The sequence below is a fragment of the Ammospiza caudacuta genome, chromosome 16, assembly GCF_027887145.1.
Source record: "Ammospiza caudacuta isolate bAmmCau1 chromosome 16, bAmmCau1.pri, whole genome shotgun sequence".
Classification (NCBI taxonomy): domain Eukaryota; kingdom Metazoa; phylum Chordata; class Aves; order Passeriformes; family Passerellidae; genus Ammospiza; species Ammospiza caudacuta.
In genome coordinates, this window is record NC_080608.1 from 2,352,045 (window position 1) to 2,367,288 (window position 15,244).

Consider the following 15,244-nt stretch of genomic DNA (forward strand, 5'->3'; position numbering starts at 1 on the left):
AAAAGCCTTGATTTTGGCTTGGTTTTCCAAGCTTTTGGACCAGGAGCAGGTTCATGCTGCCATTCCCACACATGTTTCCATCTCCTGTCAGCTCCAGCTTTCCTCATCCCGCTGCCTCCTCACCCCCAGGGATTTCCCACCCGGCCTTTGTCCTCCTCCAGCCTGGCAGCGCCTCCAGAGGGTTCTCCCCAAAGCTCTGGAGAGCCCGCACCCCTCAGGGTGGCACCTGGTGACAGCTGGAGGTGACAGCTGGCAGTGGCAGGTCCCCATCCCTCAGGGACTGGGATGGAATGAGCCCCATCAGGGTGTGGGTGTCCCATGGGAACCCCACTGCTCATCCTCTGTGCCCTGTGGGGGTGACAGGGGAGCTGGGAGTGACTGGGAGGAACTGGGGCGAGCTGTGGGCCTGGAGAAGAGAATGCAGCGGCCAGCTGGGCTCACTGGGAGTGACTGGAGCTGCTGGGAGTGACTGGGAGCAGGTGAGGAGGAGGAGCAATGGTGGCACCTGAGGGAGCAGGTGGAGAATTATGGGAGAGAACCAGCAGGCAGCTGGGAATAACTGGGAATGACTGGGAGGCAGCTGCAAGCCCACAGAAGGGAAACTGGGAGCTGCTGGGAGTAACTGGGAGCAGCTGGGGGTAACTGGGAGCAGCTGCGGGTAACTGGGATCATCTGTTGGGGGGCGTAACTGGTATCTGCTAGGGGTAACTGGGATGATCTGCTGAGGGTAACTGGGAGCAGCTGGGGGTGACATTGGGAGTTACTGGGATCTGCTGGGGTGACACTGGGAGCAGCTGGGGGTGACACTGGGAGTAACTGAGATCTGCCGGGGGTGACACTGGGAGTAACTGGGAGCAGCCGGGGATGTCAGTGGGAGTAACTGGGAGCAGCCAGGGGTGACACTGGGAGTAACTGGGAGTAGCCAGGGGTGACACTGGGAGTAACTGGGATCTACTGGGACTAACTGGGAGCAGGCGGGGGTGACACTGGGAGTAACTGGGAGCAGCCGGGGGTGACACTGGGAGTAACTGGGAGCAGCCGGGGTTGACACGGGGATCGCACAGTGACCACGCCCCCGCCCCAAGCCACGCCCCTTTCTGGGTGGGTGTTTACCGTGGCCCCGCCCCAGCCCGGTCCCGGCCCGGGCGAGTGTCGCGGGTTGATGACGCAAGCGGGAGCGCGGCGCGCGGCGCGGCCTGTCCGCCATGGCGAAGACCGTGGCCTATTTCTACGACCCGGACGTGGGCAACTTCCACTACGGTGCGAGCGGGGCCGGGGCAGCCCCGGGGCGGGGCGGCGGAGGCGCTGCTGTGGGGCCGGGGCCGTGCGGGGCCTGCTGGAGGCGGGGGCGCGGCCCTGGCCCTGCCCTCCCTGTCCCCATCCCGCTCCCCTCTCCCGGTTCCCCCCGTCCCCTCAGCCCGGACCTGCAGCGGAGCGCGGCGGGCGGCGGCAGCGGCCGTTGTGTCCCCGCCGGCGGCCCCGTTAATCCCCGCGCGGTTCCGTTCCAGGCGCGGGGCACCCCATGAAGCCGCACCGCCTGGCGCTCACGCACAGCCTGGTGCTGCACTACGGCCTCTACAAGAAAATGATCGTAAGCCACGCGTGGGCCCGCCCGGGCGGGTGGGACAGCCAGGCTCTAACCTGAGCCCCCAGGGCTGCTTTGGGGACACCAGGGGTGGGTGACAGTGATTGGTGATGGCTGTAGAGCTTTGGGGATCCTGCAGGTGGGTGACATGTTCAGTGATGGCCGCAGAGCTTTGGGGACCACAAGGGTGAGTGACAGTGGTCAGTGATGGCTGTAGAACTTTGGGGACGCTATGGGAGGAGTGACAGTGATTGGTGATGGTTTTAGAGCTTTGGGGTCCCAGGGGTGGGGGACAATGATTGGTGATGGGTTTCGAGCTTTGGGGGCCCCACAGGTGGGTGACAGTGACTGGTGATGGTTTTGGAGCTTTTGGGACCACAAGGGTGGGTGACAGTGCTCAGTGATGGCTGCAGAGCTTTGGGAGCCCACAGATGGGGGACAGTGATTGGTGATGGTTTTGGAGATTTGGGGATCCCACAGATGGATGACAGGTTCAGTGTTGGCTGTAGAGCTTTGGGGACCCCAGGGATGGGTGACAGTGATGGCTGTAGAACCCCACAGGTTCAATGATGGCTGTAGAGCTTTGGGCACCCCACAGATGGGTGACAGGTTCAGTGATGGCTTTAGAGTTTTGGGAGCCCACAGATGGGGGACAGTGATTGGTGATGGTTTTAGAGCTTTGGTGACCCCATGGGTGGGTGACAGTGCTCAGTGATGGCTGTAGAGCTTGGGGGACCCCAGGGGTGGGTGGGTGACAGTGCTCAGTGATGATTTTAAAGCTCAGTCCTGCGCTGTTGGTGCAGCTGTAGAGGATTCCAGGGAGCTGCTGAGGTCAGGCAACTGTTGAGATACAATCTATGAAAAGAATTTCAGATGTTTAGATATAAGAAAAGTTTCCTTAATTAATAAAACTACATCCAGGGCAGTGACTGTGTAGAAATGCAGCACCTGGGGGAACTCTGGAGAGCCTTTGCAGAGTTTCTCTGACAGATTTTTACTGTCACTGTGTGGATTTCCACAAGTAACTTCCCCAGAATTTCTTTTTGTTTTTATTTATTTCCAGAAGAAACTTCCCCAGACTATTTTTTTTATTTCCAAAAGTATCTTGCACAAGTAACTTCCTCAGAGGTTTTTTATTATTATTTCCACAAGTAACTTCCCCAGAGGTTTTTGTTTTGTTTTTCTTTTATTTCCACAAGAAACTTCCCCAGAGATATTTTTTTTTTTATTTCCACAAGTAGCTTCCCCAGAGGTTTTGTTTTGTTTTGTTTTTTATTACTATTTCCACAAATAACTTGTGCAGAGTTGGGCTTTTCCTTGCAGGAACAAACAAAAATCCTGTTCTGACCTAACACTTGTAAATGGCAAATCCCTGCCTGAATGAGGCAGTGGGCTGCCTGTACATTTTTAGTCTTGAAATTCTTTTTTGGGGGGTTATTTTTTCCACAAGCTGCCACTAGGAAGCTGAAAATCTTCATCTCCAAACAGTCAGGGACTGGCAAAGTCAGGAGAAATAAAACGAGGGGTTTGGAGCAGCTGGGACTGTTTGGGTTGTCAGAGGCAGCAGCCTCTGAGAAATACCAAATTCCACATGGAAAACACCAGGAGAGGAGGAGGTGGGCTTGTTCTGGTTTATGGTGGCTCTGAAAATGCCCAGGTTTTATACTCAGCACAGAAAACAGGAACATGCTGCAGTTGTCCTGAGGAATTTCCCTTTGGAAAATGCTTGTGCATCTTCTGTTATGTTCATGTTCCACTTTGTCTGTGAAGTGGTTGCTTTAAATAAGAGAAATTTAAATAAGAGGCATCACAGAAAATATCTCTTATCAATTAAATTCCCTCTCTCAGTGGGGTTAATTTTTAACTTCCCCTCTACTGAGGGATGTGCCCCAAGTGCCAAACCTGTGTTGTCACAAGGTCCTGGATTTGAGTCCATCCACCTCCCTGGCCATTCCCCCCATTTTCCTTTCCAAAGGAAACAAAACTTATGGACCTCTTCCATCTCACTAGGAGCTTTCCCCAAATAATTTGGAACCTGTGAGTAAATCTTACAGAGGGATCAGAAGCACCCCTAGATCAAGGTTTTAAACTGGTGAGTGGGGAAGGAAGGATCCCCCAGGGAAGGAAAAGGTGTGATTTATTTTGCTGCCCAAGCAGGAGAATGTGCCATTGGGTAGAAAGAAATTTTGTAGCAGGAGCTGCAGTCAGGAGAGGCAAGATTTGGGTTTATGAAAGGGAAAATGAGAGGAGAGCAGGTTCCATGGAGCAGCTGAATTTCAATGAACACAATTACCAGTGTTAGCACATTTTTTTTACCAGTGTTAGCACATTTTTTATGTACCTCGTGCAAGCCACTTGTCAGTTAGCTTGAGCTTCCTTCCAGCCCAAGGAAGCAGAGTTTGGATGGGAAATAACTGCTGGTTTTGTCTCTGGAAGGTGTTCAAGCCCTACCAGGCCTCCCAGCACGACATGTGCCGCTTCCACTCCGAGGATTACATCGACTTCCTGCAGAGGGTGAGCCCCAACAACATGCAGGGCTTCACCAAGAGCCTCAACGCCTTCAACGTGGGTGATGACTGGTGAGTGCCCAGGGGCTGCCCTGCCCTGCCCAGGGCCCTGCTGCAGTGTGCTATTCCTGCCCTGTCTGGCTTTGAACAGCCAGGTTCTGCTGAGGAAGGCAGGAGCCTCCCCTGGAATGGAAATGCAAAGCCCCTCCTGTGGTATTTTCAGGGTCTCCTGTGGCAGGAAAATTTTAAGAGCCTGAATGAGAGATGTTTATTGTATCCAAGAGTTACAGCAGTCCAGGGTTGTGGGTGACAGAGCTGTGCCTACAGCTGTCAGCTCCAGCTGCAGGCAGGCCTGGAGACCCTTTGGTTTTGGTTACAGTGCATTATATACTTTTCTTTGGGTTACAATGCATTTTATACTTTTCTTTACTGAGCATCTTAATACAGCAGAACCAATCTATACCTTAACTTTGACCTATAGCCTATCATAACTACTGTAATTACCATATTCATGTTACTGTTCTCCAGTCACTAAAAGTCAGTACATTACAGTTTAAGCTAGAAGTTGTTTTTCAGATTTTTTGCAGTGGAAAATTCTGAGACATTTTTTCTACTTGCAACATCAGCATGTCTGTTTGCCTGTGCTATTTTTCTGCTTGGTAAAAACATCATCTTGTGTGGGGTGGGTTTATCCTTGCTCTAAGCCATAAAAACCCCTTCTAACTAACACACCCTTTACCTCCATGGTTATCCAGTAAGACTGGCTCAGCAATTCTTTTCTTCTATATCAAAACTTGCTTCCATCTCTATTCCTTCTTCAGCTTCTACATTTAAAAATCTTTCTGCCAAGCGCACATATCTGTGAGACTTTCTTGTCAAACTTTCATCCTTCCCAACAGGAAATGATGAATTTGATTCCATGTTCTTAGAAGGCTGATTTATTATTTTATGACATTATATTATATAAAAGAATGGTATACTAAAGAATAGAGAAAGGATACTTACAGAAGGCTTAACAAGATACGAATGAAAAACTCGAGACTGCTTACTGAGTCCCAACACAGCCTTACCATGATTGGTCATTAAGTTAAACCAATTCACATGTTGGATAAACAATCTCCAAACCACATTCCAATGCAGCAAAATACAGGAGAAGCAAGTCAGATAATTATTGTTTTCATTTTTCTCTGAGGCTTCTCAGCTTCCCAGGAGAAGAAATCGTGGTGAAGGATTTTTCAGAAAATATAATGTAAACCCCCTCCCTCTGAATTGTTGTAATTTTGAAATTAAGGGGCTCTCAGGCAAAGAGATGGGAATAGGAATAACAGTTCTTTACTAGGAAAATTAAAATACAAATGCAATAGTACAAACAAAAACCAAAGCCCTGCCAGAGTCAGACCATGCCCTGCCCCCTGTGTGTCAGGGGGTGTCCCAGCCCCATCCCATGGGGGCTCAGCCCTCCTGCAGTGCCAGCTGTGGCTCTGCTGCAGCAGGGATCCTGCACAAGGGGGGAGTTTTCCTCTGCAGCTCCAGGGCTGCTGCAGATGGGCCTGGGCTCCCTCTGGCCATGCAGGGCAGCAGAAAGCTGCTCCTCTGGCCATGCAGGGGGCAAAGGCTGCTGTGCTGTGCCAGGCTCAGATTGGATCCAGGTAGGAATGCTTGGCTCCTCCCCTGGGCGGAGCATCTCCCCATGGGATGCTGGGATTGGATCAGCCCTGCAGGGACACTCAGTGGCCATGGACAGCAGAGATCTCCTGCAGGGAGGATTGGCTTTTGGTTTTTCCTTTATTGGAGAGATAAAGGAAAAACTGCCCCATGAAAAGCAGAGAACTGCCCCAGCTCTGACAGATGGGCAATAGAATACACACCCCCATTTCCAGCCTAAGACATGTGGATAGGGTATGGAGCCGCCTGGATTCCTTTCCCTTCACTGGGGTGTTGCAGTGCTTCTTTCTGCCTCTAGATTTGGGCTTGTTGGGTTGCAGACTCTGCTTGTTCTGAAAGAGCTTCCAATTCTTCTGGAATGTGGCAATTGTCTTTGGTAAGAGTTTGAGTCTGCATCCAACTCTGGGGGACAAAGAACATCAGCCTGGTGGAGCAAATCCAGAGGAGGCACCAGGATGAGCAGAGGGATGGAGCAGCTCTGCTGGGAGAGCTGGGAGTGTTCAGCCTGAAGAAGGGAAAGGGTGACCTCACTGTGGCCTTACAGTACCTGAAGGAGCTGACAAGAGAGCTGGAGAGGGACTGGGGACAAGGCATGGAGAGACAGGACACAGGGAATGGCTCCCATTGCCAGAGGGCAGGGCTGGATGGGATATTGGGAATTAGGAATTGTTCCCTGGCAGGGTGGGCAGGCCCTGGCACAGGGTGCCCAGAGCAGCTGGGGCTGCCTCTGGATCCCTCCCCAGTGTCCAAAGCCAGGCTGAATGAGACTTGGGACAGTGGAAGGTGTCCCTGCCATGGCAGGGGGTAGAACAGGACGAACTTAAATTCTCTTCCAACCCAAATCATTCTGAGATTCAGAGCTGTGACAGTCCCTCCATCTCTTGAAGCAGTGTCTCATCATGTCCCAGCTGTGGGCAGGAGACTCTGACAGGTTTTGGGAACAGTGGACCTTCTCAAGGCTGGTTTGGAAGCTTTGGGAATCATTCTCAATTTCCCTGTGTTCCCCTCTGTGTTTGCAGGCAGCTCACTCCCCTGCTGGGGCTCAGTGAGTTACAGGCAGGGTCAGAGTGATCCTGATCCCAAATTAACTCTTTCACAGGGAACTGAGCTTTATTCTTGCTCAGGTGTTACCCCTGGCCAGTTTGATTCATTTTTCTCTGCAGAAAAGGGGAGGAATGAGGATTCTGAGTTGGAATGTGCTTTCTTTTTCAGCCCAGTGTTTCCAGGCCTCTTTGAATTCTGCTCTCGTTACACTGGGGCCTCCCTGCAGGGAGCAACACAGCTGAACAACAAGGTAAGGGGCTGAGTGCTGATCCTGTGGAACCCAGCTGGAGCTTTGGAGGAGGAGGAGGAAAAGCCAGGAGGGTGCTGTGGACCCCTGGCACAGGCAGGTGGCACTGGGAAGGAGGGTACAGTTGTCACCATATTGTCACTTTAAACTCACTTCTCTTTCCTCTCTTAGATCTGTGACATTGCCATAAACTGGGCAGGGGGTCTCCATCATGCCAAAAAGTTTGAGGTAATGAGATCTGTGGATTCCTCTTGTCTTTGGGGCCTGGGGCCTCTGTTGATCTCATCCTAAAGCTCTTGGGGTTTCTCTCCCTTCCAGGCTTCGGGTTTCTGTTACGTCAACGACATCGTGATCGGCATCCTGGAGCTGCTCAAGTAAGGACAGGGCCCAGGGCTGAGCTCTGCTGGCTGCTTTGTGCTTTCCCTCTGCTTTCTCTCTTTCCCTGCCTCATCTGCCTTCTTGGAATCCAGGAAACCCAAAAACTTCATTTTTGTCATGTCCTTACCTGTAAGATACACGAAAGGGTTTGAGCACTGGAACATCTGATTCCAGTTTTGTTGGAATCAGATGTTTTGTTATCCCTCAAGGGAGCTTGAGGGATATAGAAGAGTTCTTCAATCCCATTTCAGGGCTCCTGAGTCTCAGCCTTTTTGCCACAGTGAGCCTTTTGTAGGTGAATGCAAGTTTTGGTTCACTGGAGACACAAAAATGACTCAAATCTTTCTGGAGTTGTTTAAGCATCTTAAGAACAGGTTTTGGGCTGCACATGGATGATGAAAGGACACTTGATTTCCATAGAAGAGAGTCAGATTATTTTTCACTTTAGGAAATAAAAAATAAATTCAGAATGAGAGGAAAGGTTACAGAAATACCTTTAGTTTCTTGAATTTATCTGATTTATTTTAATTTTTTTTTGGTACTTCAAAGTGCTCTCCTTGTCACTGAACCTCAGACAAGCTGTCATGGAATTAGAAAGGATTTGGAGTTGATCAAACAATAGTTACATGACTGCTGGCAAGTTTACCTGCTCTCAAAGTCAGATTTATGGGATGTAATGGGATTCCTTGTTCCCCCTTCCCTGCTCCATTTGGAACCCCAGGATTTCCCTGGCTATCTCTGCACTCCCATTTCCAATTCCATCCACCAGAGGCCTCAAGTACAGCCCAGTTACCCCTCATGGCGTGTTATTTATGTGCCCATTTCCAGGAACCATTTCTGCAGAGGTGACTGCATTTTGAGTTTGCTTCTCTCTCTGTGGCTCTGGCTGCTTCCCCAGTAAATTTAGCCCAGCCTGGAATTTTTGGTGCTCACCAGCTGGGACAAAGTGCTCCATTTCCCACCTCCTCCATGCCAGCTTGCCTTTCATTTCCTGATATGATTAAAATCACTGGAGCTCTTAAAGATTAACTATGAGCACATTGGAAACAAGAATCTGCAACTCGTGAACACCCAGCTGCTTAAACAAGTTATTTTCCAAGATATTTCTGGCCCTATTTAAAACCTTTTTGTTCTAATATCCATTTCCAACCACCTCAGAAGAAAATGTTTTAAATACCAATTTCCAAGCACATCAAAGGAAGGTGTTTGAGTGTGTTCAGATGTTTGAAATCCCAGCTTTGGTGTATCCCACAGGTATCACCCCCGGGTGCTGTACATCGACATTGATATCCATCATGGGGATGGTGTGCAGGAGGCTTTCTACCTGACAGATCGTGTCATGACTGTGTCATTTCACAAATATGGCAACTATTTCTTTCCTGGCACAGGTAAGTTTTGAATTTCTAGTGGGAACCTGCCTCAGAATCCCTTGGAAGCTCTGCTGGAGTAGAAAAGAGGAAATCACAAAATTCGAGCTGCGGGGGGGAAATGGTGGGAGAAAGTGATTAGAGAGGAACAGAGCTGTAGTTAGTTGTAAGAAAGGGGTCCTGATTAAGTGGAAAGACTCAGCCCAGCTGAGACCTGGCTTTGCACAGCTCTGAAGCTTCAGGGCAGTTGTGCCTGTCCTGTTTTGCAGGTGACATGTATGAGGTTGGTGCAGAGAGTGGCCGGTACTATTGTCTCAACGTGCCCCTCCGAGATGGCATCGATGACCAAAGTAGGTGTTCCCTCCCCTTTCCCCTTGGCCCCAGGGGTTTCCTGGTCCTTCTGCTCCAGAGCCATGACAAATCCACCTCTCTCTCCAAAGGTTACAAGCACCTCTTCCAGCCAGTCATTAACCAGGTGGTAGATTACTATCAGCCTACTTGCATAGTCTTGCAGGTAAGGAAGCAAACCTCTGTGCAGACATTCATGCCTGCAGAGGGCTGTGTCTGTGTTACCTTCTGTCCCCTGGTGTGGATCTGGAGAGCAATGCCAAACTGTTTTTCTGTTCCCCAGTGTGGTGCTGATTCTCTGGGTTGTGACCGGCTGGGATGTTTTAACCTCAGTATAAGAGGCCATGGGTAAGTACAGCAGGGCTGGGCTCAGAAAAACCACCTGAAGGGCTCTAAGGAGTCTCTGCTGTGAGGTTGGAGCTTTGGCTTTGACCCGCCAGTAGTTTCTGGGGTTTTTTTAACTTTTGTGTGACTAGAGGTGTTCTGAGAATGAGGCTTTGTAGGAGGTGATCAGTGGGGTGGTGAAGGAGGAGGAGGCCATGGAGATGGACCTGAGGACTGGAGGCAGCCTGGGAGAATTGGGGGTGCTCACCTGGAGAGGAGAAGGCTCCAGGAGAGCTGGAGAGGGACTGGGGATAAGGAATGGAAGGACAGGCCAAGGGGAATGGCTTCCACTGCCAGAGGGCAGGGATGGATGGGATATTGGGAATTAGGAATTGTTCCCTGGCAGGGTGGGCAGGCCCTGGCACAGGGTGCCCAGAGCAGCTGGGGCTGCCCCTGGATCCCTGGCAGTGCCCAAGGCCAGGCTGGACACTGGGGCTGGAGCAGCCTGGGACAGTGGAAGGTGTCCCTGCCATGGCAGGGCTGAATGAGATGAGCCTTAAGGTCCTTCCCCACCCAGCCCCTGTGCTGGGGATTGCTGGGTGGAAGCTCCAGGTGTATCACAGCAGCCATGGTGCTGTTGGGAGTTCAGGGGGACATTTCTGACACAAGAACCTGTGCTGCAGTTTCCAGCTCTGGCATTTTCCTGTTTGGGGTTTGTAGGGAGTGTGTGGAGTATGTGAAGAGCTTCAACATCCCCTTGCTGGTGCTGGGAGGAGGAGGTTACACAGTCCGGAACGTGGCTCGCTGCTGGTGAGTCCCCTCTGCTCTCTGCCCCTCAGGGCACTTCTGTGGGATTTATCCCTGCATTTCCCATGTCCCTTTCAATGAACTCAGCTCCTCTTTTCCCATCTTTTCAGGACTTATGAAACCTCCTTGCTTGTGGATGAACCAATTAGTGATGAGCTCCCCTACAGTGGTAAGTTGGAGTTGCTTTTTCTCCTCATGAGCTCAGCTGGAATTCTTGGGATGTTCTGTTCTGCATTGACCAGAGCCAAAGTGTCAGCACTTCCTGACCTTGGAGATGGCCTTAGCCATGCCTGGAAGTGTCCAAGGCCAGGTTGGATGGGGTTTGCTCTAGTGGAAGGGGGTTGGAATGAGATGAGACTTAAGGTCCCTTCCAACCCAAACCATTCTCTGATTTCCTACCACCCACTTTGCTGGGCAGACACAGCCATGTGTGTCCAGGGTGATTCAGTTTGTACCATTTCCTGATGGTCTGTCTAATCCCTTGCACTCAGGGTTGAATACCACTGTGCTTTTTAAGCTCTGCTCTCCCCCAGGCACGTGGGAGGCTGAGCTCTGCTCTCTGCACAGCTTCTGGCCCTCTGTGCTCTAACTCTGCCTCTTCCATCCCAGAGTACTTTGAGTACTTTGCACCAGACTTCACCCTTCACCCTGATGTCAGCACAAGGATTGAGAATCAGAACTCCAGGCAGGTGAGTGCTTGTAGCCATGCTGCAATATCACCTTGCAATTTCCAAAACCCTGTGGTTGATGCTCTGTCCTGTGAAACCAGCTAGAGCCCAGGGCAAAAAAAAAGAGAAACAACAACTGGGTTGTGTCAGTGTTTCCTGCTTGGGTGGCAATAATTTAATTCACTCTGCTCTGATAAATGATTTTTTGCACAAATGTGTTGTTATTGGCCAGCACAGAGGTGATGCAGGCAGGTGACAGAGCTGTGACACATGGCCCTGTGGTAATCCCTGTGTGTTGTGTCCCTGTAGTACCTGGATCAGATCAGGCAGACCATATTTGAGAACCTGAAGATGCTGAACCACGCTCCCAGCGTGCAGATCCACGACGTGCCCTCGGACCTGCTCAGCTACGACCGCACGGATGAGCCTGATCCTGAGGAGAGGGGCTCTGAGGAAAATTACAACAGGTACCAGAGCCTCTTCTGGAGCAATGGGCTTCCCTTTCTGCCCCTGGGAGGAGGTGCAGAGGAGTCCATCTGAGTCCTAGAACAAGTCATAGAATGTTATCATTATATTGCAAGAGTTCTATTATATTGCAAAGGTTCCATGTTGCTAGAGTTTCATACCACCCCGATGTTTCTCATAGACACTCCTCTAGGCACTGATCCTTCTTCTTGCAGCAGCTGACTCCAGTTTCCCTCACCCAACAAACCCACTCTTTTATAACACTCTTCTTATTGGCTACAGCTGTGGCCTGTTAAAATCAGGCCTGCTCCTAGTCTTTAATAATTAACCCAGCTGCAACTCTTCAGGGGGTAAGATTACTTTCTGTACTACCTTTATTTACTTATATTCTATCCTCCTACAACAGAATCCCAGAATTTGGGGTTGGAGAGACCTTAAAGCCCATGAGTGGGGAAGTCACTTCTGAGCCTCTTGTTTTTACCCAAGGAGCTTCTGTGGTCTCCTGCTATGACACTCTCTCAGGCCCCAGGGGTTCCAGGTCTCTGTCCCCCTCCCTGACAGGGATTTCTGTTCCCCCAGGCCTGAGGCTCCCAATGAGTTCTACGATGGTGACCATGACAATGACAAGGAGAGCGACGTGGAGATCTGAGGGCTCTGGGCTGCGGGGCCTCCCGCCTTGGACACTGATGCTTGGAGCACAAAACTGGGCCCTGCAGGAGCCACTTTAGCCCTCTCTCCATCTTAGACTGTGTGTGGTGGCAGCGGAGCCAGCCCCACTGCAGGCTCCTGCCACCTGGAGAGGCACGGAGGTGACGTGTGCTCCTTACTTGTCACCACGTCTCGGTTCTGGCTGTCACCGCTGTGGGCACGGAGCCCTGCTGAGTCCTGGCTGGCAGCTGTGGGACTGCCCCAGAGCCTGAGCCACCTCCATGGCTCCCTTGCAGGCTCCTGCCAGCCAGCTGGGAGCTGGAGCAGCTGTGCCTACGATCTCTGCCTCTCTGCAGCACTTAGGATCCACCCTGCTGTCCCTGGCCTGCCCTCAGGTACCACCCTGCTGTCCTCTGCAGCCTGCACTGAGAGCTGCTCCTGGTGTCCCTGCTAAGCAGCTGATGCTCCACAGCTCCAGGAATTATTGGATAAGACCAGTTGTGGGGTAGGGATGTCCTTGGAGCAGCTCAGTGGAGTGGGATGGAAGGATGTGTGCAGAGCATAAGGTCATTCCTTCCCCCCACACCCAGATCTACATTCACAAACGAGTTCTGCAGCACTTTGCTGAGCTGGACACAACCTCCCTGTTGTGTTTATTCCTTGGGAGGCTTAAATCCCTGTGGAGCAGAGGTTTGGCTGCCCAGGTCAGTACTTAGTGTGTCCTGCACCTCTAATGTAGCTTCCAGCTGTGTTCCCCAAGTTCACACATGGCCCTGCTGTGTGTCAGCAAGAGATCTGGGCTGTTTGCTCTGAGAGAAACAGTCTGGGCTGTACCCAGCAGATGTTGCTCTGCTGCTGGGTGAGGGAAGCTGCTTCCTGCAAGTGCTCTGTTCCTGCCTTCACCCAGCAGAGAATTCCCTTGGCCACCCCTCCAATCCCAGATTTTGCTGCTCCTTGTCCTGAGTGCTCAGCTGGTCCCTGTGGTGGTTTGGAACGTGCTGTTGGGGGAGGTGGGGGGTTCAGCCTCTGTCTGTACGGTTCTGTTTGTTTACTGATGTCTTTGAACATTAAAGAAGAGGCAGTATTTTTCTTACCTGACCTGTTGTTTGTCTCTTTCATCCCCACACCTTTGTGGCTCCTGTTCTCCCAAGGGTCGAGCACGTCCCTGGCAGGGCAGTGTCTTCCATTGTCTGAAGGAATGGAGGGAATTCTGCTCCTCAGAGTAAATGTTGGTGAGTTTTTGGCATCACTGCACATGAGGGGAGCACCCTGAACTCCCTTTCAAGAGACTGGACACTCCTGTTATGCCTCTGAGTCCAGCAAAAGCTTTGCAGGAAGCCAATTCAGGAGATTTTTCCTGCAGTTATTTTAAATGCCATAATTTCTGTGAGTTGCAGTGTCCATAACAGCCTCTGCACTTTGCACTCTCACTGTCCCAAGGCCCTTTTGGGGACTGTTCTGTAGTTCTGGTCACTAAAACATAAAGCAGGCAATAAGCCAGGGTGTTGGTGTCCAGAGAAATCCCTCAGAAATAAATGGTGATAGAATTAGACTGGGGATGGAGAAGGGTGATCAAAGGTCTGACACAGCTCACAAATAAATTGTGATAGGATTAGACTGGGGGTGGAGAAGGGTGATCAAAGGTCTGCCACAGCTCCTGCGTGAGGAGGGATCTGGTGGATCAGGATTCTTCACTGAGGAGGGAGAACTGAGCAGGGAAAGGAAATGTCGTGTGGGAAGGTAATGTCATAACCAGGAGTGTCAGAGAGGGTTTGTCCAAGTACCAAACTGCAACAGCAGGGCCTGGAGTGCCAGGACACAGGGAATGGTCTTCCACTGCCAGAGGGATATTGGGCAGGAATTGTCCCCTGGCAGGTGGGCAGGCCCTATCACAGGGTGCCCAGAGCAGCGGGGGCTGCCCCACCCCTGGCAATACCCCTGATGGGAGGATATTTACACCTGAACCAGGCTGAATTCCCTGTTCACTGAGGCTGCCCGTGCAGAGCTGTGCTCGGACAGCAGGTGGCAGCTGGATCGCTGCGATTCTATGGAGGCTCCGAGGCCCTGCTGCAGCCCTGGGTGGGTGCAGACACTGCAGCCCCACAGAGGGGTTTGGGGTGGGAGCAGAGTCCTGACTGTGTTCTCAGGGCAGTCTGGGGGTTCTGGGCACTGTCAGGCCTGGCTGTCACCAGGGCACAGGGCAGGGATTGCTCCTGCTGCACCTCTGTGACTTCCCTTTGTGAGCATCCGCACTGTACCCTGCAAACCCCTTGGCACCAGGGATGGGGCAAGGCTGGCACTGCCCTTCCTGCTCAGAATCTCCCAGAGATTCCCTCCTGGGGAGAAATGAATATTCTGTCGTAATTTCCCAGAAAGAATCACAGAAAGAATCCCATGAAGAATCACTTGTCGTTGCTCTGTTTTGGGGCTCACATGTAAAGCAGGAAAACAAAAGCTTTACCTCTGAGCCCCAAAACACAGCAACCCCAAGTTAATGAACTCAGTGTAACATCTCCTGGAGCTCAGGCTGTTCCACAAGTGCAGCATGGCTGGGAGCCTTGTGCACCCCTGTGCCTGAGTAGGAAACTGGGATAAGAACATCCTTGTTGTTTAGGGTGCTCTGGGGAGTGTTTGTACCTTCCCTGGTTCCCACCTGTGTTTATCAGAGCCTGGAGGGAACTCCCCAACTCCCAAATTTTCTGTAGCACAGCTGGAATGTTTGGCTGCTGTTCACACCTCACACCAGAGCCTGCTTGCCCTGTAGCACACACTGGCACTGACAGGAGCTGGTTTGGGATGTGCTGCCCAGCCAGGGCTGGCTCTCACTCCCCTCACCACAGCAGGCCCAGGGAATCAGGAGCATTCCCTGCTGCCCCCCAGCACTGCCACAGCCCAGGCTGGTGCCCCATTCCCAGGGCAGGGTGCAGCACAGCCATGGGGGTGTCACCTCTTCCACTTCTCTGATCTTTTAGGGACTGAGAGTTTGGGGATAGAAAAGTGCTTTAAATCTTCTCCCTCCCTCTGTGCTGAGCAAAGGGGGAACTTGGCAGGCCCTGACCCACCTGAGTGTGCTGGTTATTTTGTGTTAACTAAATTTCCTAGGAGGAGATGCCCATGGGACTGAGGAGTGTGGATTTGATTCCCCAGGGGCAGAATTACCTGCAGGAAGGAAAAGCAGAGTTGTTTCCTGC

The 15,244-nt window shown here is 51.5% G+C and overlaps 1 protein-coding gene across 1 annotated transcript; it reads left to right on the forward strand.

Moving 5' to 3' along the window:
- Nucleotides 1-1,140: 1,140 nt before the first annotated feature.
- On the forward strand, nt 1,141-13,482 carry HDAC3 (histone deacetylase 3). The gene is made up of 15 exons (XM_058815108.1): nt 1,141-1,260; nt 1,509-1,591; nt 4,022-4,164; nt 6,970-7,051; nt 7,220-7,276; nt 7,367-7,422; nt 8,681-8,814; nt 9,063-9,143; nt 9,234-9,307; nt 9,425-9,489; nt 10,186-10,275; nt 10,383-10,441; nt 10,882-10,961; nt 11,250-11,407; nt 11,985-13,482. Exons 1-15 carry the CDS (start codon nt 1,206-1,208, stop codon nt 12,052-12,054), a joined length of 1,287 nt encoding a protein of 428 aa, XP_058671091.1. The 5' UTR covers nt 1,141-1,205; the 3' UTR covers nt 12,055-13,482.
- Nucleotides 13,483-15,244: the final 1,762 nt, after the last annotated feature.